Source organism: Scomber scombrus, chromosome 8 (genome assembly GCF_963691925.1).
Source record: "Scomber scombrus chromosome 8, fScoSco1.1, whole genome shotgun sequence".
In the NCBI taxonomy this organism is placed as follows: domain Eukaryota; kingdom Metazoa; phylum Chordata; class Actinopteri; order Scombriformes; family Scombridae; genus Scomber; species Scomber scombrus.
In genome coordinates this window covers 448,062-472,500 of record NC_084977.1, presented here as the reverse complement: position 1 = coordinate 472,500, position 24,439 = coordinate 448,062, and the positions used below count along the sequence as shown (strand labels likewise).

General features: G+C 40.6%; 1 protein-coding gene across 2 annotated transcripts in view; it reads left to right on the top strand.

Moving 5' to 3' along the window:
- ctns (cystinosin, lysosomal cystine transporter) overlaps nt 1-9,757 on the top strand; it is a 42,295-nt gene extending 32,538 nt beyond the window's left edge. Inside the window, exons 6-11 of one of the 2 annotated variants that reach the window (XM_062423886.1) lie at nt 1-125; nt 1,106-1,205; nt 4,816-4,935; nt 7,850-8,020; nt 8,475-8,592; nt 9,405-9,757. The exon at nt 1-125 is cut by the window's left edge and continues 13 nt beyond it. In XM_062423886.1, the coding sequence (XP_062279870.1) occupies nt 1-125; nt 1,106-1,205; nt 4,816-4,935; nt 7,850-8,020; nt 8,475-8,592; nt 9,405-9,529 (759 nt within the window). In that variant the 3' untranslated portion in view covers nt 9,530-9,757. Of the gene's footprint in view, nt 126-1,105; nt 1,206-4,815; nt 4,936-7,849; nt 8,021-8,474; nt 8,593-9,304 lie in introns of both variants that reach the window. The other variant, XM_062423885.1, reaches the window with a different exon arrangement.
- The last annotated feature ends 14,682 nt before the right edge of the window (nt 9,758-24,439 follow it).

Below are 24,439 nucleotides of genomic sequence, written 5' to 3'. Positions count from 1 at the left end.
ATCCGCTTTATGGTTGTCCATAGCAACGTCCTGTCAGTAATCGGTGAGGTGATTGGCTGGGTTTACTTTCTGGCCTGGTCGGTGTCCTTCTATCCACAAGCCTTGGAAAACTGGAAGAGGAAAAGGTAGTTTTCACCTGGTCTCTTCCCTTTTTCGTCATTCATCTAGGGTTTCTTGAATGTTTTCTTTGTAAAGTTTTGCTCAATTGAGTTATACCATATGAAATCATATGCATGCACTCAAATCTACTCTTGCTTAAACAGGCTTCCTGCTCAAAACTGATTTGTCCTTGAATTTTAATTTTCAAACTACATGATGGTAGCAACGGAAATGTAAAATTTCACTAAAACTGTTTCTGAATACTTTTAAGCCTAACATTGGGCCATATGTCTACAGGATCATGCTTTATGTTTCACCTACATCACCTATTTTGTTGTTGTTGTTCATCAATTTTAGCACCATGTAAACACTCCCTGTAGTTTGCTAATTGACATGGTACATACACATGTACACTCTGTGGATGTTTCCCAAATGTATTGCCATTGTGAGAAGTAGTTCAAAATGTTACCTTTTGAAACATTTGCATTAATGAAAAAAAAACAACTCTCTCCTATACAATAATAGTTTACCACAGGTCTGACATACATGCATACAGCGATGGGAGAGACACAATTCAGAGGATCGAATGTGGCTGTGGTTTACAAGCCATTGCCAAAATGATAAAGCTGATATAAATATATGATATTACAAATCTGTAAAATGTTTACAATTTTCCTAATCATTTTCTAAGATATTTTGTTGAGAAAACTCTGGCACTAATTATAGGAAGAAAAAAATTATATGAATTATATGTAATAAGCCAAAGAAAACGCATATGGTCCATACCAGTCAGATGGGACAGATTTGTGCATAGTCTTTGGTTGTGGTGTAAATAACCATGTTTACAAATAGCTACTAAATATATTTCCTGTGATTTTCAATAGATTTCTGCTTCACATTTCTTGTATCACATTGGAATCCAAGTGGCCTCAGACTCAGTTGCCAGATGTGGACGTAAGAAAAATAAACTGACTCAGATTAATGATATTACTATCTTTGCTTTCAGTGTTGTAGGTCTCAACTTTGACTTCCTGGCTCTCAACCTTACTGGCTTCATCGCTTACAGTGTCTTCAATATAGGGTTGTTCTGGGTGCCTGATATAAAGGTAACTTCACCCTTCATCCAAGGTCACCCATGATTAGTACTATTGGAACCTTTCTCAAGTGAAATTCTAAATCACTGGAGTACCACTGGAGTACAGTTGTGTTCCACTACCAACAGTGGAACACAATTGCACTTCTATGGGAGGCTACAGAACAGGAATTTTCTCTGAGCCTTTCATTACAATTCAGACAAAATGGACATAAAAAATGTAGGCCTGATGTTTAAGTTCCAGGAATGTGAGGCATCTTAGTAAAAGTTAATAACACATACTTTAATGTTCAATTAAAAGGTGAATTTAAAATTAAGCCTACATCTGTCATGACACCTGTCCTTTTTGGCAAATTTAATGCCATCTGACTTGATAATTTTGTTAAATAACATATGTTTGTCTGTATATTTGAATTATTGCAACACGGTGTAGCCACAGACAGTTTGGGGCATTGCTTGTTCATGAATTCATATTTTCATGAGGAATTTGGACCATTCACTGAATGGATGAATGTTTCCTTTGTTTAGAGCTACAGTGGGCTTTGAGGAAATGTATACAGTCCAAAGTTTTGGGGTTAAATTATATTGGACAGATATGCATGAAGTCAAATAAAATCACTACATTTAATATTTTGTACAAATCCTTCTTCGACCCATAGGCATCAACAGACAATTTGTATCTCCCCTATTATTCTACCTCTTCGACCAAAAAAGCTCTTTGGTTGCTTTGACCATATGTTTAGGATGGTTGTCCGGCTGAATGATGAAATGTGCTCCAATACGTTCTGTTACATTTGGCTGAATGTGAGCACACATAATGCTACTGTATACCTCTGCCTTAATCCTTTTGCTTCTGTCAGCAGTGACATAATCAATAAATGCCAGTGTGCTGAGTGCATTGGCAGCAATAAATACCCAATCCATCCACATCCACAATGTCTGACAGATGAGGTGTCATGTTTTTTGGTTCCTTTTTTTGCACAATATGCTCTATCATTTTGATAAAGTTTCATCAGTCCATAGAGCTTTGTTCTAGAATCCAGGGTTCTAGCATGGGTGGACTGTGCACGGGTAGCATGATCGGCAACTTTCTCATGAGGCAGCTTGTCAAAAGATTTTGCACATGAGAAGCACAGACTAATCTTGTTTGTCCTGCTGCACTGCCCAAGGACTGCAACATTCCTATGAGTTTTCTGACTCTGACAACAAACCTTGCCATCAGCCTTATGAATTTCCAGCATCTACAGATAGAAGGGCTTGAAATTCACAATGAGAGAGTGGGTATGCATAGGCAAGGCAAAGAGCAGTTTCCAACTTCAAGTGGTTGTAGTATTGGTTGAACTCAAGCTCATTTTGTTTGGGAGATTATGAAGTGCCATTTTTAACATGGCAAAAAGAGATGTCCTAATCTTGTTTCTCTCATGGCATGGTTATGTACGGTGGCCGACCGGGGCCAGCCGCTTTATTTGGGGGAGAACAGCTGCAAGTACAGAAACGATGCAAACTCCAAAACACAAACAAAAGTCAAAACAAATACAAGTACAAAATCGCGCTGCAAATAAAAAACACGCTGCAAGAAACATAAACGTCAAACGCGCTGCAAATATGGAAATGATGCAAAGCCAGAAACGGTGCAAATCAAGAAAACACTTGCATTAAGAGAAACGCTGCATAACCATGGCACTCACTACAACGGAAGTGCCCCAAACCTACAGGGGGCGCTCTAGGTTGTCTCGACTCAATGGGAGGCAGGTATAAGGGAGGGAGTGAGACGATTGAGGGTCAGTGTCTTGCCCATGTCCTATACCTTTTGTTTCACTTAATTCAGACCTTTTTAATATATAATAATGCTTTAACAGTATTAACAAATCTATTGATCGGAGAATGTAATCTGACTGATAAAAAATGTAGTAATAAGTTTATTGGTAATGCTCTGAAATCCAGATTGTTTTATGATTATTGCAGAAGGATCATTTGGCACAGTTCTGATTTGGTTAATTGAGCTACATTGAACAAAGCGTATTCTAAATGTATTAAATGGCCTATTTTGCCTAAAGTTAAAGAAACTCATTTCAAAAACATAAACAAATTTATCCTGTAGCAGACTTTCTAAAAAAAAAGATTTAAATTTGAGGTGGATCAATGTTCCTTCTGCAATGAAGAGAATGAAACACTGGAACATTTATTTTTTCAATCTCCTATATCACAATGTTTTTGGTCAGACATTGAAAATTGGGTGTCACTAAAAATTAAAGATGTGCCATCTTTTGAACTATGTCATATTATTTTCTACATGGATGATTTGGCTTTTTCTGTTTCGGACATAATTAATATAATTTGATTACTGGGTAAATGTCATATTCACTGCACAAAATGGAGAAACTGTAGGCCCTCCTTCCCTGGATTTATTAATGATTTTAAGATTTTCTGTTCATGTCTCAAAAAAATTGAAATGAACAAAACTGCAAGAAAAATAAGTCTGGACATTGCTCGCTATTTTTTATTTTAATTTTTGACTTTCCTTCTCTCTGCTCCGATATGTTGATTTAAATGCCTAATTTTCATGGAAACTTAAAAGTGCACTTTATTTGTTTTTTGTTTTTTTTGTTTTGTTTTTCCTTACATGAATCCCCCAATTTCTATTTTTATATTGTATTTAACTTTGATCTGTTATTAATATCCTCTTTGAGAGTCTGTATTTTTTTCAATGTTCAATAAAGTTCTGGGGGGGAAAAAAGAGCAATGCCCATGCTGCTTGTGAATGAAAAAGTAACAGCATTGCAAGGTAACGTAACGTTTAGTTGAGACAACCTAGAGCGCCCCCTGTAGGTTTGGGGCACTTCTGTTGTAGTGACTGGTTTATGCAGTGCTTTTTCTCTATGCAGTGTTTCTCTTAATGCAGGTGTTTTCTTGATTTGCATCGTTTCTGGCTTTGCATCATTTCCTTATTTGCAGCGCATTTGACGTTTATGCATTTGTTTTTGTTTCTTGCAGCGTTTTTTTTATTTGCAGCACGATTTTGTAGTTGTATTTGTTTTGACTTTTGTTTGTGTTTTGGAGTTTGCATCGTGCAATTCTGTACTTGCAGCTCCCCCAAATGAAGCGGTTGGCCCCGGTCGGCCACCGTAGTTATATATCTTTACCACCTGAGTCCAGAAGCCCCGCCCTGCTTGCTGCAGAGCAGAGCGACTCAATGATCGCTTGTTTATCAAAGTTTATTAATACTAAACATGTTAAGTGTCCAAATTGTTACAAATTCGATACTGCACTTCCTTGGGTCCCCAGCAATATATCCACCAGGTGTGAAGGACATACATACAGACAGACCTAGAGTCCTCCTTTTATACATGAAACAACTTTGCTGTCCAGGCTGCCGAGTAGCCAAGTGTCAAAATACTTCAGAACCTGTGGGCGCTATGTGTTATAATGGCTATATCTTACACACAGTTCTTGCAATATTGAAATAAACCTACTCAAATTGTAACTGAGACTTGGTGCTTTAATTTATTGTCCATTATTTTATTTTAAATTAAATGTGCACATAGTATAAGAAATACATAAGGACTGGTCTGTATGTACATCATGTTTGTTGTTTATTAAGTTGCTGTATCTCTTCCTTGCAGGAGGGGTTTCTGAAGAAGAACCCTAATGGAATTAACCCTGTAAATGCTAATGATGTGTTCTTCAGTCTACATGCTTTCCTGCTCTGTGTGGTCTACATCAGCCAAGCTGCTGTATATGAGGTGTGTGGTTCTTATGTAGAGACACTTTTGATAGAGTGAATGAACATACTCTCACCAAGAACATTACAAGAAGCACCTATGAAATGTATGTATGTAATGTATTCCAGTACATCAGCTTCTACCTTTATGAACCGCATACAATTTTATTTATTGCTGACATTGTCAGAAGGGTAATAATTGTACTTGTAAATGTTTGAGGTCATATTGGGTAGTGAGGGTGTACTGGAGTGCATTTAATTAAGAAGTGTTCATAATATTTTGCCCCCCTCATATATGTCAATGGGGTGGACAAAATATTAGGAACACTTTTCAGTATAATGCACTACAGTACCTAAATGAAATACCAAGACTTAGAAACTGTAAACTTTTCAAAGTAATGCATCTATATTATTTATGTGTTATGGTCATAACTGGTAGAGCAGTGTATGCATGCCTTCCAGTGGGTTACCACTGTGGCTGTTGGTCTCTATATGCATTGAGTCTCGGCAAGTGTTTTCTCTGGCCAGCGTGCTGCGGATGTTAAACTGGACCAAATGCACCTTTGCCCTGAGACTACAAGCCTCCAGATGTCTTGCCACAAAAAGACAGCAGACTATCAGCAGGTAGAGAGTAAATAAACTGGTCTGTGAGTTACTGTGCACGCAGTAACACTTTTATAAAACAGTGAGTTTTAAAATAACTGGCCATTCAAAAAGGGAGAGCACTCGTTCAAGTTGTGACATATCAACGTAGAGAACGGCCTGGACATATACATAGCCTTATAAACTGAGAACCAAAATAACCAAAAAAACATCCAGGTGTGGTAATTTGATCCCAAAGTATCTAAAAAGAAATTTAAAATGGATGAGAGCTTTTGGAGCTGCCAATTTGCATCTCTGTTATTTAGCCAGGTGACAATTTAATGATTTGGCCTAGGCTAAATCATTAAATTGTCTTTTTTCATGCCTTTGTCTATGAGAGAATGTTGATATTGTTGGCAGTAGAAGAAGTAGTCCACTCAGCACTTTAAACTAATAATGCCACACCAAATATAAACTGTTAAAACTACATTAGAAAATATACTTACTGTATAAGTATTATTGGCACAGTGTAGAGGTAGAGCTCATTTGCACTACTTTTTATACTGCTAGTTTATATTGCATTACTATGGATTAATTCGTTTATCATATACTTTGTGTGTAGAGTTTTAATCTGTAAAGTAACTAGTAACAAGCTGTCAAATAAATGTAGAATGACAAGTTATTGTTTTCCTCTGAAATGGAAGGAACTGAATCCCTCCCAGTAGAAGTGGAGTAGAAATTAATAGTTGCAATAAACTGAAATATTAAACTTAAGTTAATGTTCTTCATACCTGTAACAGTAGTAGTAAGAGTAAATGTGCTTGGTTACTTTTTCATCTTATGGCATTAAGGAGGTTGATGATTTCCATAACCGCACCCATTTACCCGGTTTTTCACTCATTACTATGTAAAATCTATTTGAGTATTATTTCTTCATATTAAGGTTAACGTATGTCACCGCCACCTCTGCAGACTTGAACAGGGTATTGATGGCCATCCTTTACATCAGGATGATTCACTTGAAGCAGTTGCATCATATCTCCCTTCCCAACTTGTTTGGAGAGGAAAGCCACACTCAATCCGTAAAACTATGTCAGTAACAATTAAAGTTAAGAAACATTGCTCAATCAAACATTATGAAGAAACTCACATAAAAATATAAAAGTGGAAGGCAGGAGTTTTGGGATGACACATTACTCACCTATGGTGTCCAACCCAGACTCCCTGCAAAATAATTTTTAAACACCTTTCAGATTCAATTTTTCATATCTTAAATCCCACTGCCAGACCAGTTTATTATTGAGGCAATCGCTAATTTTAGTGTTGTTGGTACAATTAAAAAAACTTCTGAAGCTGTGTGATATTCCTGTGCCAACTTAAATTGTGTAAGTTTTCTTTTCTTATTGGCTACGAGTTGACTCTCTTTCTTCCTTGAACGCAGTTTTTTTCTTATGTTATTACTATGCTCCCATCATCTAACAAATGAGTTGATGTGACAAGAAAACATTAGTGACTGTGGTGCTGCTAGTTGTTTCAGGGAGAGCAATAGAGAAAGAGATTACATTTGGGAATTTTGGAATGAATTAATTCTTTATTCTGAATTTCTTTTCTTTTTTTGAGTCGAGTTGTAGTACAGAGAAATTCCTTAGCATTGTTGATTCTTGAATATTTTCTGTGCGAATGTTTGCAGAGGAAGTTTGTCAAAGAAGATGTCTGTAACAACCAAGTCTCCTTCACTTATTTCTTGATTTGAAATGTTTCTGTTTGTTTAATTTCCACAGTGCATCACTTCAAATTGTAAAGTTATTCACAAATCCACTATGAGTCAAAATAATAGTTTGATATTCTACTTATAGTCCTTTGGTAGACAGCAATAATCTTCCTTTTACATAATTGTAATGTATTTTATTATGCAACGGTATATGTACAGTCCAACTCAATAGAATCCAAAACAATATCAAAAAATGTGATACAATCCAAACAAAAGTTATTTAGGCTCAATACAGCCTTTTTTGACAAAGAGCTAACCTCCCTCCTTCATAAACTGCTGACCAATGCCATTTTACATCTGAAGTATATTTTAAAACACTGGGAGGCACACTTTGCCAACAATGATCTTATAAGTTATCCACAGTTTGAACTATACCAACTAGAAATAAACCCAACGTATTATAAGTATCATTCTCAGAGCAAAAATAATTTACAATGATCAAACCCTTGCTTTCAAATAGAAATAAGATATACTGTACATTAAAATAACACTTGGAAATTCTTCATATTACCATGTCATTACCATGTGATACCATAATACACAGTATCTTTGTGTAAATTAGTGTGTGCTGTATCTCTTCCAGAGAGGGGGTCAGAAGGTATCCTGGATGGCCCTGTTATTGTTGCTGATTGGCTGGACATTTGCCTTGGTCAGTTTGTTTCTTGCTGTAGCCAAACAGATCACCTGGTTGGATTACCTCTACTATTTCTCCTATATTAAACTGGCTGTCACTCTGATCAAATATGTGCCCCAGGTAAGCTATACACATACACTTAGAGAGATTTGAAAAAAGAAAAAAAGGAAACATATGTGTAATGCATTGCACTAGTTAGGGTGTATTTAATTTTCCAAAAATATTAAAAAAAACATACAATACAGCAACAGCACCACCTCCTGCCTCAATACAATACCTACTTTCCCATCCTGGACCTACTATTTTCAATGTTGATTTTCAATGTGCTTTTACCTCCCCTCTTAAACACACACATTTTATTGAATTGCATTACGTGCAAGTTTTTATATATATTTATATATTTATTGTTACTCTGAATTTATCAATACAACATACTACACTGTACATAAACTGTATACACTCAGACTGTTTTAATAGTATTCCACAAATTCAGTCCAGTATCATATTTTATAGTATTTAAGTAAGTTATCACTGACAGATGGCTACAGTGTTGGTTGTTTCCTGCTGTTTCCAGGCATACATGAACTACAGAAGACAGAGTACTGAGGGGTGGAGTATTGGTAACGTATTGCTGGACTTCACTGGTGGAACCCTTAGTATTCTACAGATGATATTACAGTCTTACAACAATGGTAAGTAGTGTGCTTTATGCTATTTTTTGCTCAATGCTGTACTTTATAATGTGTAGCATTTAGGGCAGTCAGTTGACAAAATGGCTATAAATTTAAATCAAATTTAATAAAAAGGGTGTTTTCTATTTGGCAAAGGGTAATTGAGGTTCTGTGGTTGCATTACGAATTTCAGAGGTCTAAGTCCTTTTTGAGAAACAACTTTGGACTTGTGGCATGTAGGTCTAAATAAGGCTAGTTATAGATGCCTGAAAAGAATGATGTGGCTGTAGATATATGCAGGACTATTCTATATAACAGAAAACATTCAAATGTAGATTCTGGGTTTAAATGAGACAAAGTATAATGTCTTAAAGATAAAGAAAAATTGATTTCCCCCCCCCATATGTATGTACATGTGATGTGTTGCGCAAATCATTTGAAGTTCAAGAGAAAATCAAATGACAAAATTACCAGAGACACAGTATGGGTGTTACAGTTACTGTTACATTACTGGGAAACTGGAAAGCCTGCTGAAACAACTTAGCTCTAGGTTTCTTTGATAGCACATAAAATGTTAGTGTAAAAAGTTACAAAGGAATCTCACAGAATTTTTAAATCCTCCCTTTTCACCCCCTTCCCCCAACAATCAACACGCATCAAATAGTATACAGTATTTGACTGACAGAGCATGTTGTTTGTACTAACTGTAACTGTAATGTGTGTCTCACCTTAGATGAGTGGAGGCTGATATTTGGTGATCCAACAAAGTTTGGTCTGGGTTTGTTCTCTGTGGTGTTTGACATCCTCTTCATGAGTCAGCACTGTTTCTACAGACGTCCATCACAGTATGAAGCTGTTACAGAGCAACAGGAAGATGGATTGGCTGTCTCAAACACACATTCACAAAGTAGCACTCCAGATAAACCAACAAGAGAAGTCTGAAGAAAAGCCATGGTGATAGTGATCTTTAACTTTCTTCTTGATATGTTACAGCAGATTTCTCCAGAGCAGATTTGATTTGTATTCAGCTGTTCTGACCTCAGTTTGCTATCTTCCAAAATATCTCCGGATCAGCACTTACCTTTTCTACCTACTATATTAATATGTTTGGTTGATTGGAAGAAAAATGTTGTAATTATGTCAATGCCAACAATCTATTAAATACATTATCACCTAATCATGTTTCAGCATTTTAGATTTAGATCAGTATCACAGGCCAGAATTGGTGTACATTTTGGTGGATAAGTAAGAGTAAATTTCAGTAGAGAAATGTCAAAGATATGTTTAGTCATTTAGACAATGTCATTACATTTTACATTAATACTGTGCAGTTATTCTGGGAGATCACATTCATCCTGTGATGAAATATTTTATACGGATGGGAGTGGTCACTTTCTTTTATATTAGAGTTTTAGATAGGGTGCCACTGTCCACACCATTACCAAAACACCAAATTAGGCAATGTATTTGGAATACTGCTCATCCATGGTCTTGTAGCGAATTATGGGTTATAATAAAACGTTAAAGATATTCAAAAATTAGCTTTCGTAATCTAATCAGGGGCACCACCGGAAACTCTCCGGAAATATTTAATTGGTTATTTGTTTGATTAGCCAATTAAATATGTATCATAATATTGAATAAATCAATACATTTCTGAATCAGTCAAATATCTAAAGTTATGAATTCTTCGGCGTCAGGGACCGTCTTGATATTCACTCCAAATCAATACACACACGATCGACTATGATTATAAGGGTTTTATTAGTTAATAAAACCCTTATAACCATAGTCGATTGTGTGTGTATGTTTATCACTGTTAGTTAACAGTGATAAACATACAATAAAAGCAAATTGTGTATAATGGACAAAACAAAAGTAAACAAATGAATATATGGTTCTAATGAATGAAAGATGATGATGAATGGTGGAATCAAACGGAGGTTTTAGGTCCTATGGTAATGATATTAAATGGGGATTAAAGGTAAGGAATACTTTAAACTTAACTCAGTTACGCTCACAGTTTAACACCAGCCCGATAAAAATGAGAGATGGGTTACTCAGCTATTTGATGAACCGTCAGCTTTCCGGGATTCGGGATTCTGGCGGAGTTTCAGCGGGATACGATCTCGTCAAGACTCCGTTGTTCCTCAAACTGGCTTCGGGAAGGGAACCGGTCAAACTGGCCTGAGCTCAGGCTGCTCGTTCCGGTTGGTCTCTCTCTCTCTCTCTTACCCCTTTTCCACCGAGCTGGAGCCAGAGCTTGTTGGGAGCTAGAGCCTGACTAAGCACCTGCTCTTTGCTTTTCCACCGCCAAAGCTCCAGCCCCGAGCCTCAGAACGGGAGCCAGAGCGAGCACCAAGTCTTTGCTGGTCTAAAGCAAGAACCGATTACGTCAGCGGGCTGGGGGCGTGGTTATGTGAGCAGGACTCAAGAATGAGATAAACTCATATTTAGGCAGAAATAACCTTTCAGTAACTGTATTTGGCCTCCAATCAATTTTTGGCAGGTGAAAATGCCTTATTTTGTGTTGTAATGGTCCTTTAAAAGAGTTATAAACTGTCCTGTGAGCTCTAGTGTTTATATTATGAAGCTTATGAATGAGATCAAGTCATATTTAGGCAGAAGTCAGCTTTCAGTAACTGTATTTGGCCTTTAATCAATTTTTGGCAGGTGAAAACTGTTCGTTATTTTATAGGCGTATGTAACCCTCCCATAAATCATGTCTTTTATAGTCTTGTCTCCAAATAGTAGGCATAAACAATAATATTAGATATAAAACACATCCCAACATGGGAATCAAATACTACGTAGGGCCCAGATCAGATAAAAAACAACGCAGAGCCACGAGGATCATTGCAAAAGTGATAATTTCTTTACTGAACACACACCCATAAATCACATTCATTATAGTCTAATTTATAATTGCGGACGTACAGTTGTATGTAAATGCATATTATGACCGTTTTAGCGCTACCGCTCAACGGACTGCTGTGCGTGCTCCCGCGGCCAGAAATCAGATTCTGGCAGACGATCACTTTTTGGCACGACACCGTTCCTGTATTTCTATGTAGGCTTGCAAACACATGAACAGCACTTGCATCGCGGCCGCAATTTCCTCCATCTTCGTCGTCTTCTCCTCCTTCTTTGTTGTCTTTTGTTTTCTTTTTCTCCTTCTTTGTTTTCTTCTTCTTCTTCTTCTTCTTCTTCTTCTTCTTCTTCGTTTCCGGCGGGCTAGATGCCTTGCGGCATGTTGCTGCCTCTCACTGGTGAATCATGGAAGTGCTTCAAAGGTGCACGCTGGCTACGTTATACAGTGACGTAATCGCGTGGCTCCTTGCCAGCTCCTTGCCGGTGGAAAAACAACAGGTTCGTAAGAGTTGCTCGGGTTAACACCAACTGAGCACTGGCTGTAGCATCAGCTCCGTGCCAGTTCCGGCTCTAGCTCGGTGGAAAAGGGGTATCTGGGGTCCAGGTGACGTTTCGGTGCTTTCGGTGGAGTTTGAAGAGTACTGATAATTTTATTTGTTGCTCAATACAGCTTCAAAAGTCGGAGCTGGCAAAGCATCTAACTTCTCGAAATCCGCCAAACAGAACGAAACTTAGGCTATCAAAAATCCAAATAAAAGTATTAAATGTCTTTGGTTGAGCTTCGGCTTGAAGATACAAAACTTGCTGATTATATAAAAAGTTGTGGCTGAGGTTTGAACTAGAGTTAAGAGTTAAAAATGAAGAAAAAATTAAGGGAGAAGAAGAAGCTAAGACTAAGCTAAAAAAAAAAAGCGAGCTAAAGAAGAGGTTACAGAAGAGAATTTCAGAAGAAGTTAACTTAAAGAAGAAGAGATCAGAAGAGGGCGAACTTGCGCCTCCAGCTGTTTTAATGCAAAGGGTCTTGGTCTGTGGTTCAGGGTTGGCCTCACCCTAAACCAATCAAATGGCTCCTCCTACTTTGATTGGTTTTGAGGTGAAAGTTCAGTCAAAAGTGAATAGGTTGTAAATTCCAAGTCATTGTTATTCTGAGATGACAGAAAGTGGAGTCTTCTTTGATGTCTCAGTAATTTCAGTTAGGTCTGCAGACGCTTACCAGATGTTGATTCAGTCCCGTGGTGAGAAAGTCCCTTTGTTCTGTTGGGGACTCCACAGATAAGAGATCTTTACTCTGAAAAGCAGACCCCCATGTCCGGCTACAGTCTGTTATCTTTACATTGTCCACAAAAATGACATGTACCTATTATGCCAACCGGAATGAATGGCTGTCCTATTAAGATTGTAAGCGTGTGGAAGTTTATCAGCGCTCACTGGGAGATGATGGCATCCCATTGCTCATGCAAAATACAGTACTGTATATGGTTCAGTCAAGCTTCAGGTGATGTTAAACACATGTTCAGAAGCTAGGAGGAATGATATAAGAAAGACAATAAAATTGAGTAGGTCTACTGACATACAAAGACAAAAGACAGGAAAAAATGTACATAAAAATATTTCCTCTGTCTGTCCTCTGACTCCTTATATTGAAGAAAAACCATAACCACTGGGATAAACACCTTACAGACTGCTTGGCACTCAACTCAGTTTTCTACTAGAGTTGCTCTTTGTTAGATTGACCATAGGCTGCTGGATGATGCAGTAAAAGAGCAGTCAAAAGGCAATGGTACGATGAAGTGCCGTCCCAGCAGATAATACCTGAGGGTGTCAATGGCCCACTTCATTGCCAAGCACTCCTTTTCCACAGTAGAGTATCTTGTCTCTCAATCAAGCAGCTTGCGACTCAGGAAAACAACTGGTCTCCTTTCTCCCTCCACCTCCTGCAGCAGCACCGCTCCCAGGCCCACTCCAGAAGCATCTGTTTGCAGGGTGCAAGGCTTCTCAAAATCCGGACTGTGGAGAACTGACTGAGTGCAGATGGAATCCTTGAGGTCCCTGAAGGTTCTGTCACACTCCTCGCTCCATCGCACCTTGTTGAGAGCTGACGCTTTGGTCAGGTCATTCAGCACCACTGCTCTGTCTGCAAAATGAGGAACAAACTTCCGGTACCAACCAAACAGGCCCAGGAACCCTCTCAGCTTTCTCTTGGTGGTGGGAACAGGAAAAGCATGGCTAGCCTCCAGCTTCCCCAGTTGTGGCTTGATCCTCCCAAAGCCAATAATGTAGCCCAGGTACTTCACTTCCCTTCGGGCCACAGCACATTTGTGCGGGTTGATGGTGAGGCCTGCCCCTCTGATTCGCTGAAGGACCTGCTGCAGATAGACCCTGTGCTCCTCCCAGGATTGATTGAAAATAACCACATCATCCAAATATGCAGCAGAGAAGTCACCAATATCTCTCAGGACATGGTCCATCAGTCTCTGGAATGTGGCTGCGCCCCCTGGAGACCAAATGGCATGACCCTGAACTGATACATACCAAATGGAGTCTTGAAGGCTGTTAGTTCCCTAGCCTCTGGTGCCAAGGCTAACTGCCAGTAGCCTTTGCTCAGGCCCAGCGTGGTGATGTACTGTGCTCTGCCAACCCTCTCCACCAGATCATCAATCCAATGCATTGGGTATGCGTCAAAGTTGGACACTGCAGTCAGGTACCTAAAATCTGAGTGACCCATCTTTCTTCGACACAAGCACAATTGGACTACACCACTCACTGCTGGAGACCTCGATTATCCCCAGCTCCAACATCAGCTTGATTTCCTTCTGCAGCACAGGAATCAACTGCTCAGTAATCCTGTAGCTCTTCTGCCGGACTGGAGCATCTCCCTTCAGAAGAATCTTGTGTTGGACCAGAGAGGTGAAACCTGGTGTCTCTCTGAAGAGCTCTGGGTCAAGTAGAGGTTTTACCTCTTCCTGCTGGGTGGGAGACATATGTGACACATCCATTTCCACAGCCTCTGCCATTGTGGTGGTGGTGGGAAAGAACTTCTCACTCGAGTCCTCATCCTGCACAGCACGTACCAACAGCTGCGGAACCACAGGCTCTTAACGAACCTGGAATTCTTTAAGCAGATTGACATGAAAAGTGGTACTTTTTAAGCTTATCTGGCATGTACAGTTCATATGTGACCTTACCCACTCGTTTGCTGATTTCATATGGCCCATGCCATTTCATCAGAAATTTACTGTCACTGGTTGGCAGCAGTAACAGTACCTGTTGGCCTGGATTAAAGAACCTCTCCCTGGCCTTCTGATCATACTAGGCTTTCTGTTTTTGCTGAGCAGACCTCATGTTTTCATGTGCGAGTGCTGTCATTTCCTCCAGTCTCTCCTTCATTTTGACCGTATATGCCACCCCATTCTCACCTCCTAGCTTTGGAGTTTCCCAGTAGTCCTTTAGAAGATGCAGTGGTCCTCTCATCTGGCGGCCATACAAAAGGCGAAAACCCTGTTGACACTTGTGGCACTTCCCGAGCAAACAACAGGTATGGCAGTCACTGGTCCCAGTCAGCACCTGTATCAGAGGAAAACTTGTGCAGCATGTTTTTCAATGTCTGGTTATAGCGCTCCACCAGCCTGTCCGTCTGGGGGTGGTAAGGGGTGGTCTTAATGCCCTTCACTCCTAACACCTGATAAACCTGCTGCAATAATTTAGACAAAAAGTTTGTCCCACAGTCTGTTAGGACCTCCTTAGGTATGCCTACCCTGGAGAAAAGCTGTAAAAGGCAATTTGCTACCTGTCTGGCTTTGATTGACCTGAGAGGAAAGTCTTCTGGATAGCAGGTTGCATAGTCACATATAACCAATATGTACCTGTGGCCTAAGGAACTTCTTTCCAGTGGTCCTACTATGTCCATGCCTATTCTCTCAAAAGGTGTATCTATGATTGGCAAAGACTGCAGTTGTGCACGTGCTACTCTCTTTGCTGAGGTAAGTTGACATGTTTCACATAAACTGCAGAACTGAGAGACCTACATCCCTGGCCAAACAAACCGCATAGAAATCCTGTTCAAAGTCTTTTGAAAAGCCATGTGCCCCGCCCATGGAATTGAATGAGCTAACTCCATGACTTTGTGTCTGAGCTGTTGTGGGAGTGCTAAAACCTCAAATTTCCCTTTTCGCTGATACAGAAGGCCATCTTTCTCTATATAAGTGGCATCAGCTAGACAGCTGGGGTTATTCTGCTTAACGCCCTCAACCTCTGTCACCTTTTCAAACCACTCCTTTAGTGTAGAGTCCTGCCTTTGTAGTGTCCCTACATCTGGGGGAAACTCAAAATCTATCACAGCAGGTGGTTTGGATGAGTCTTCTGTCCCTTTCCTAGGAGCACCCATCAGCTTTTCCCTTATTATCTGGGCCCTTGACTAGATAGGTTTCCCACTCTACACCCCAAAAAGGCAACTCCCTGAGGACTTCCTACTCTGTGCTCTTGTAGTGACATTACAGGGTTTGACTGGAAGTGTGACTGGAACCTGAAATCTGCCTCTGAGCTGTGAACCTCCCCAATTTTCCAGTCAATTCTATCAACTGGTTGGTGCACAAGGTCATAAAGTATGGGAACATCATTACCTATAATGACTGGATATGGCAAAGTTGGAGCTAATTCTACAGACAAAAAAAAAGTCTGCCCCCCCACTGTCAGATAGACCTCTCTAAGATAAACATGCTCGTCCCCATGAATACAGCTTATCCTTGACCTGTCTTCACTCCACTTCTCTCTTGGGACCAAACTGGACAACACTACTGTCTGGAAACATGCTGTGTCAAGTAAGGCTACCTCATGCTGTCCATCAATCAGAACTGGTGCTGTACGGCCTGCCTCATGTACTGTGTCTACTGGTCTACTTGCTGGTCTTGGCACTGAACACAGGAGAGATGGCTTGGTGTGGGTTAAAGCTGGGCAAAATGGCTTGGTGTGACCTAGAGTCTAGAGACCAGGAAGTTAGGTGCTACCACTGTAATGGTCTAGGTCCTAGACCATTACAGTGGTAGCACCTAACTTCCTGGTTAGTGAATCTAGGTGGAGGTCTTTTAGCATGGCTTGAGACTTGAGAAGTGAACTGCCTGTTACTGGAAAATACTTTCCCTTGTGACCGACCAGACCCCCGTTCACCCCCAGTGGACTTACTTGCATGGGCTTGGTGGTTCTCTCGACCCAAGGTGGCATTTTGGCTCCCTTTTCTGGCTGATGTGAAGACCCCTGCCAGACGAGCTGCTTCCTCCGCTGTCTTGGGGTCACGTTCTTTGATCCAGATTTCCAATTCTGGATGAACCATTCTCAGAAACTGTTCCAGGATAATAGTCTCTGTTATGTCCTCCACAGTTGACTTTTCTGGCTTGACCCATTTTGAGAACAGGTCTTTCAGGCGAACGTACAGCTCTCGTGGTGTCTCACCAAGCTCCATCGTCAGGGAACGAAAACGTCTTCGGTAGGTATCAGGTGTAATTTCATATTTTGCCAAAATTCCTTTTTTGACTTTGTCATAGTTTTCAAGTCTTTTATGTCCATCAGATCTACCTCCTGAGCCACAACCGCCCCGTCTATCAATTATGAGCACTGGAGGTGCACACACAGTATTGTCTAATCTAACTCCCTCTCTCCCTCAGGTGAAGACGATTATCCACAACCACACCTGGCAGAAGACAACACACATCAATCACAATTTCCCAATGGTTTAAACTGTTCACCCACATGCTTCCCACATTCAATAAAGATCAATGTGCAAATATGCAATGTGCAAACTGCTAATAAAGTGCAACTATCACAATGAAAGTGCCATGTGCCATTATTAAAGTGCCTAATTAAGTTGTTTAAAAGTGACATTAATACACAGACCCAGTTGGGCCATATTTACAAGGCCAAAGCCATCAGTCACTAGTAACGAAGAGCTCTTCGTTACACTCTTGCAGAGCTGAACCCTGAATGTGACCTCAGTACCAGCAGATGCAGTGCTCAGATTCATGAAGCTACAAAACCATGATAAAATTGCCCAGACCTCAGACTTTGTATAAGGAAACCTCACTAAAAGTAGAGACCAGTCAGTTCCAAGCAATGCTTGATCTGGCTCTGTTCCCATCCACTGTCCAAAGCTGAAAAGTCATTCCCTGCTAAACTGGCTCCTAAGTGTCAAAGACCATACAGGATTGTTATGAACAGAACACATTGTAATGGGTCCCCATTCTGTCTCGTGCACAAGGTTATATGGGATGCATAGTCCTGCCAATGGTTTCACACTTTGCCTCTGGTCACTGATTGGCAGCCGTAGCTCAGGAGGTAGAATGGGTCATCCACTAATTGAAAGATTGGTAGATCAATACCTGGTTCCTGCAGTCCACATGTTTAAGTGTCTTTGGGCAAGATGCTAAACCCCAATTTGCTACCAAAGGCTGTGCCATTGGTGTGTGAATTATTAGAAAACCCTGCTAGTATACCAGAAGTTGAGTATATAGAAAAAGATGATTATCATCATGGGCATCAGGCAGAAAATGTAGTCCTCTTCAGGTTTTATTACCAACAAAGGGAAGCGGAATAAATAAGAAAGAAAATAGTATTTACTACAAGCAGCAATACTCAGTAAAATGTGAGAGGATATCAGCACACCTTGGTGGTCGAGTGGTTTGAGTGCATGCCACACAAACGCAGCATCCATGGTTTGAATCCGGCCAGGGACCTATCCTGCAGGTCATTCCCCTCTCTTTGTCCCTGTTTCCTGTCGGCCTCTCTGCCAACTACTGACTGAATAAAGGTTTTTTAAAAAGCCCAAAAATAATTCTTTAAGAAAGAAAATGTGCCAGGATATTATTATAAATGTTGTGGAGCTACAGAGATACCCTGTGTTATGGCCCAACTAGGGGTGTCCAGTGCACAACATAAAAGAACATCATCCTCTCTTCAACTCCCAAAACCAGATACAAACACTGAATAACTGTCACAGCTCAAGAGGTGAATTTATTTACAATAATGTCATGTATTAATGATGGATTAATACACCTTGCAGAGGATGTCAGCCATTGATTGTTGGATAATTTCAGTACTCCCAAATATTAAACTTTTCTGCATGACCTCAAGAAGTTTGCGAAAACCACACAGGAACACACAGCCAGAGAAAAGGTGGAAATAACATCATGTAGGCCCTACACAAATCAGGTAATCTGTAAAACAAAATATACAGTTGGAGGGTATTTGGTGGAATATAAAATCAAATCACCAACTCTGTAGTTCCCCTCATCCTTTTTTGGACTTATTCCATCAAGAGGCTTTCCCCAAGTCAAGCAAATATATAGCTATAAGGTAGGGATGCTCAATATTGACTTTTCTGCCGATATTCCCCAACTCTTAATTTCAGATACCGATATCACCCGATACCGATATTTGCAGGCTTTTTACACCAAAACTATTATGTAACAACATAACATATCTCCTATTGTTGAATTAACACATTATGCCTAATTTTATTGTGAGGAACCACTGGATGAATACATAAATGCAACATGGCTTTCCAATGTCTGTGCACCTAAACCTGCTCCAAAACTCACCAAATTTGGAATGCACATCAGGTCTGGCCATAAGTTCAATAAAATGGAAAAACAAACAACGTCAAACTCTCTAGCGCCACCTAGAAACAGTAAAACGGCCACTACGCCTGATAGGAATGTCGTAGAAAGATCAAACCAAAACTCAATTGTTTTTCTTATCAAGACCTACAAATTACATGCTGACACCACTGACCTAAATCCAACAGGAAGTGCACAGTTTGCCTTTAAATGTATGATTTTGGACGATTTTTCAGGCTTTTTCAAAATATATATATTATTCCTGCATACTTTCAGCTATAGACTTCATTCAAACGTCAAAATGTAGCCACAAGTCTCATCTATAGATGTGTGTAATTCGGTCTGGCTATGTTTTATACTTTTTGATCTGCGGCCCCACATGTGCACCCTGTTCCTCTCCCATTCAATCCTGAATCTCCATTCTGTCTGTGCATGCTCTGTTGTCATGCTCTGCAGTCGTTAACTACCATGGCAACGACTGTGTGTGTGTGTGTATGCAGCTGGCTGAGCCAGGTTCATTTGTGGTCTTAGTGTGCCACCCAGTGGAGAAAACTTGTCATGATACCTGATAAGGAAGTTTTCTGATTCTTGTTCAAGTTTATTGACTGTATTATTATGATTTTAGATATCTGTGCAGTCTGTCAACTATTTCACTGACATTGCTGTCAAAGTCTAGATCAAACACGAATTACATGAGCATGAACTACAAACATATCAACAGGTTTCACTGGAAATAAGTTCCTCTCCTGTTTGACTCATCAAAGCGGCAGTTCATTTCAGTTGTTCAGTCTAAATGTCTACACAGACGGACAGAGGCAGAGAGAGAGAGAGAGAGAGTGTGTGTGTAACGTATATCTACTTATTGCAGTGTCCAATAAATGCCCGGGTCTGAATGCGTCTAAATGCACCTGACGGAAATGTTTCCGCTTCGCTGCGGCCCGACGTGCGCAATGGGGCGAGGTCCCGCCCAACGCTGCTCGCAGCTTTAATTAAGTTTGTGTTCAGTCGTTCTTTGTTTTTCTTGGATTGAGTTAAAGATGAATCAACTTCATGTTGTGAAATAATGAAAACTCCAGTGTTTGTTTAACGTGGACTTTCCACCGTGGTGGAAAAGTGTTTTCCCTTCGATGCTCCATAAAAGCCGGATGAAGAGAAGCGGCAGGATGAAGAGCAGCGGCAGGATTCAGCAGTGAAGATGAGACGTGTGATCGTTGTGCTCGCCGCTCTGCTGGGTGAAAAACCTTCAATATGTTTTATATCATTTATATCTGTTAGATATTAACTGTTTATTATATTTAACGTGTTTAACTGTGTGTGTGTCTGTGTGTGTGTGTGTGTGTGTGTGTGTGTGTGTGTGTGTGTGTGTGTGTGTGTGTGTGTGTGTGTGTCTCTGCCAACTTGCTGCAAGTCCCCCGGACTAAGCGCCGGACTTGGGGTGATCGGGCCTCCTCAGCTGCTGCCCCGACCCGATGGAAATCACTCCCCCCTCACATCAAAGTCTCCCCAACCCTCCCACTAGCCTTCCCCACCTAGCTCCCACTTGCCTTCCCCACCTAGCTCCTACTAGCCTTCCCCACCTAGCCCACACTAGCCTTCCCCACCTAGCTCCCACTTGCCTTCCCCACCTAGCTCCCACTAGCCTTCCCCACCTAGCTCCCACTAGCCTCCCCCACCTAGCTCCCACCGTACTCTTCATGTGTTAACCTCTGTTTTGTTTTTAACCCTTGTATTAATAAAGATTTGTTTTCATAGTTTTAATAAGGAAATATGTAAAGCGACTTTGAGTACCACATAAAGTGCTATATACATGTGATTTATTATTATTACATGGTGGTGATGATGGTGATGATGATGGTGGTGATGATGAAGGTGGTGATGATGATGAAGGTGATGATGATGATGTTGCAGGGGCAGTCGGAGCCACCAGGGTTTGGACATCGTGTGCAGTAATGGTTCTGATGTTCTGGCTCCGTTCGACGTGCCTCTGAACGGGAAGCTAACGGTCTACAGCGACGCTAAGAAGGCCGCCATCAACAGCGGCATCAACCTGAGAGGAGCCGGTCGGTCCTTCCTGTTATTGATCTGTTATTGATCCGTTATTGATCCGTTATTGATCCGTTATTGATCTGTTATTGATCCGTTATTGATCCGTTATTGATCTGTTATTGATCCGTTATTGATCTGTTATTGACTCTGACCCCGTCTCACTGTCCTGCAGGTCTGTGTTTCAAGCTGTTCTACGTGAATCCGGACACAGATTTTTAAACCAATCACATTTCACGTGTTAATCCCATCATGGTCTCCATGACGACGGAGCGGATGCGAGGACGTGGGACGTTATTTTGACCTTTGACCGTGACATCAACAGATAGGAGTGAACACTTTAAAAAACACCTGAAGAAGAAACTGGACGGTTTGTGAGGCTTGGTCTTCGTCCTGAGGAGTGATCAGCTGATCAGACGCCCATGATGTGATTAATGTGACCCTGAGACAGAAAAACACGTTAGACACACGTCATCATCTTCTTCATCATCTTCATCACTCAGCTTACCGTTTCTCCTCCGAGACATCTGGGACATGTGAGCCGGACGTTAATGAGATGCATCCTCACGTTAATGAGGAGCATCCTCACGTTAATGAGATGCATCCTCACGTTAATGAGATGCATCCTCACGTTAATGAGGTACATCCTCACATGTGAATGAGATGCTTCCTCATGTTAATGAGGAGCATCCTCATGTTAATGAGATGAGATGCATCCTCATGTTAATGAGGTGCATCCTCATGTTAATGAGGTGCATCCTCACGTTAATGAGATTCATCCTCACGTTAATGAGCTGCATCCTCATGTTAATGAGGTGCATCCTCACGTTAATTAGGTGCATCCTCACATTTGAATGAGATGCATCCTCATGTTAATGAGGTGCATCCTCACATGTTAATGAGATGTTAATGAGATGCATCCTCATGTTAATGAGATGCATCCTCATGTTAATGAGATGCATCCTCATGTTAATGAGATGCATCCTCACGTTAATGAGGTGCATCCTCACGTTAATGAGATGCATCCTCACGTTAATGAGATGCATCCTCACATTAATGAGGTGCATCCTCACGTTAATGAGGTGCATCCTCATGTTAATGAGATGCATCCTCACGTTAATGAGGTGCTTCCTCATGTTAATGAGTTGCATCCTCACATGTGAATGAGATGCAGCCTCACGTTAATGAGATGCATCCTCACGTTAATGAGATGCATCCTCACGTTAATGAGATGCATCCTCACGTTAATGAGATGCATACTCATGTTAATGAGGTGCATCCTCACGTTAATGAGATGCATCCTCACGTTAATGAGATGCATCCTCACGTTAATGAGATGCATCCTCACGTTAATGAGATGCATCCTCACGTTAATAAGATGCATCCTCACGTTAATGAGGTGCATCCTCACATGTGAATGAGATGCATCCTCATGTTAATGAGGTGTATCCTCATGTTAATGAGGTGCATCCTCACATGTGAATGAGATGCATCCTCATGTTAATGAGATGCATCCTCATGTTAATGAGTTGCATCCTCACATGTGAATGAGATGCATCCTCACGTTAATGAGATGCATCCTCACGTTAATGAGATGCATCCTCACGTTAATGAGATGCATCCTCACGTTAATGAGATGCATCCTCACGTTAATGAGGTTTATCCTCACGTTAATGAGATACATCCTCACGTTAATGAGATGCATCCTCACATTAATGAGGTGCATCCTCACGTTAATGAGGTGCATCCTCACATTAATGAGATGCATCCTCACGTTAATGAGATGCATCCTCACGTTAATGAGATGCATCCTGAAGTTTATGAGGTGCCTCCTCACATGTGAATGAGATGCATCCTCATGTTAATGAGATGCATCCTCATGTTAATGTGGTGCATCATTACATGTTAATGAGATGCATCCTCATGTTAATGGGATGCATCCTCATGTTAATGAGGTGCATCCTCTCGTTGATGAGGTGCATCCTCACGTTAATGAGATGCATCCTCATGTTAATGAGATGCATCCTCATGTTAATGAGATGCATCCTCATGTTAATGAGTTGCATCCTCACATGTGAATGAGATGCATCCTCACGTTAATGAGATGCATCCTCACGTTAATGAGATGCATACTCATGTTAATGAGGTGCATCCTCACGTTAATGAGATGCATCCTCATGTTAATGAGATGCATCCTCATGTTAATGAGTTGCATCCTCACATGTGAATGAGATGCATCCTCACGTTAATGAGATGCATCCTCACGTTAATGAGATGCATCCTCACGTTAATGAGATGCATACTCATGTTAATGAGGTGCATCCTCACGTTAATGAGATGCATCCTCATGTTATTGAGGTGCATCATCACATGTTAATGAGATGCATCTTCATGTTAATGAGGTGCTTCCTCACATGCTAATGAGATGCATCCTCATGTTAATGAGATGCATCCTCATGTTAATGAGTTGCATCCTCACATGTGAATGAGATGCATCCTCACGTTAATGAGATGCATCCTCACGTTAATGAGATGCATACTCATGTTAATGAGGTGCATCCTCACGTTAATGAGATGTATCCTCATGTTATTGAGGTGCATCATCACATGTTAATGAGATGCATCCTCATGTTAATGAGGTGCTTCCTCACATGCTAATGAGATGCATCCTCATGTTAATGAGATGCATCCTCATGTTAATGAGTTGCATCCTCACATGTGAATGAGATGCATCCTCATGTTAATGAGTTGCATCCTCACATGTGAATGAGATGCATCCTCACGTTAATGAGATGCATCCTCACGTTAATGAGATGCATCCTCACGTTAATGAGATGCATACTCATGTTAATGAGGTGCATCCTCACGTTAATGAGATGCATCCTCATGTTAATGAGGTGCATCCTCACGTTAATGAGGTGCATCCTCACATTTGAATGAGATGCATCCTCATGTTAATGAGATGCATCCTCATGTTAATGAGATGCATCCTCATGTTAATGAGATGCATCCTCATGTTGGACTCTCAGTTGAACTGATAGAAACATCTCAGTGATGTCTGTGTATCAGCTTCACTTACAGTATCACAGTGTAATTAATCAATAATATAATTTAATAATATAATTTTTAATGTGATGACGCTGCACTGACCTGCTGTTCTTGTTGCTGATTGGACGGTGTAAAACTGTCCACAGTTTCCATTGGACACTCAGCGGTCTGCAGTTCCGCCTCCAAACACATACGCTTCTGAGAAGACAAAAAAAATCGTCACTTGCTTCGTGGCAATGTGCGGAATTTTGCCTTTCGCAATTTAACAGGAACTGCTTGCAAAATGGGGGTACTGCTTATCG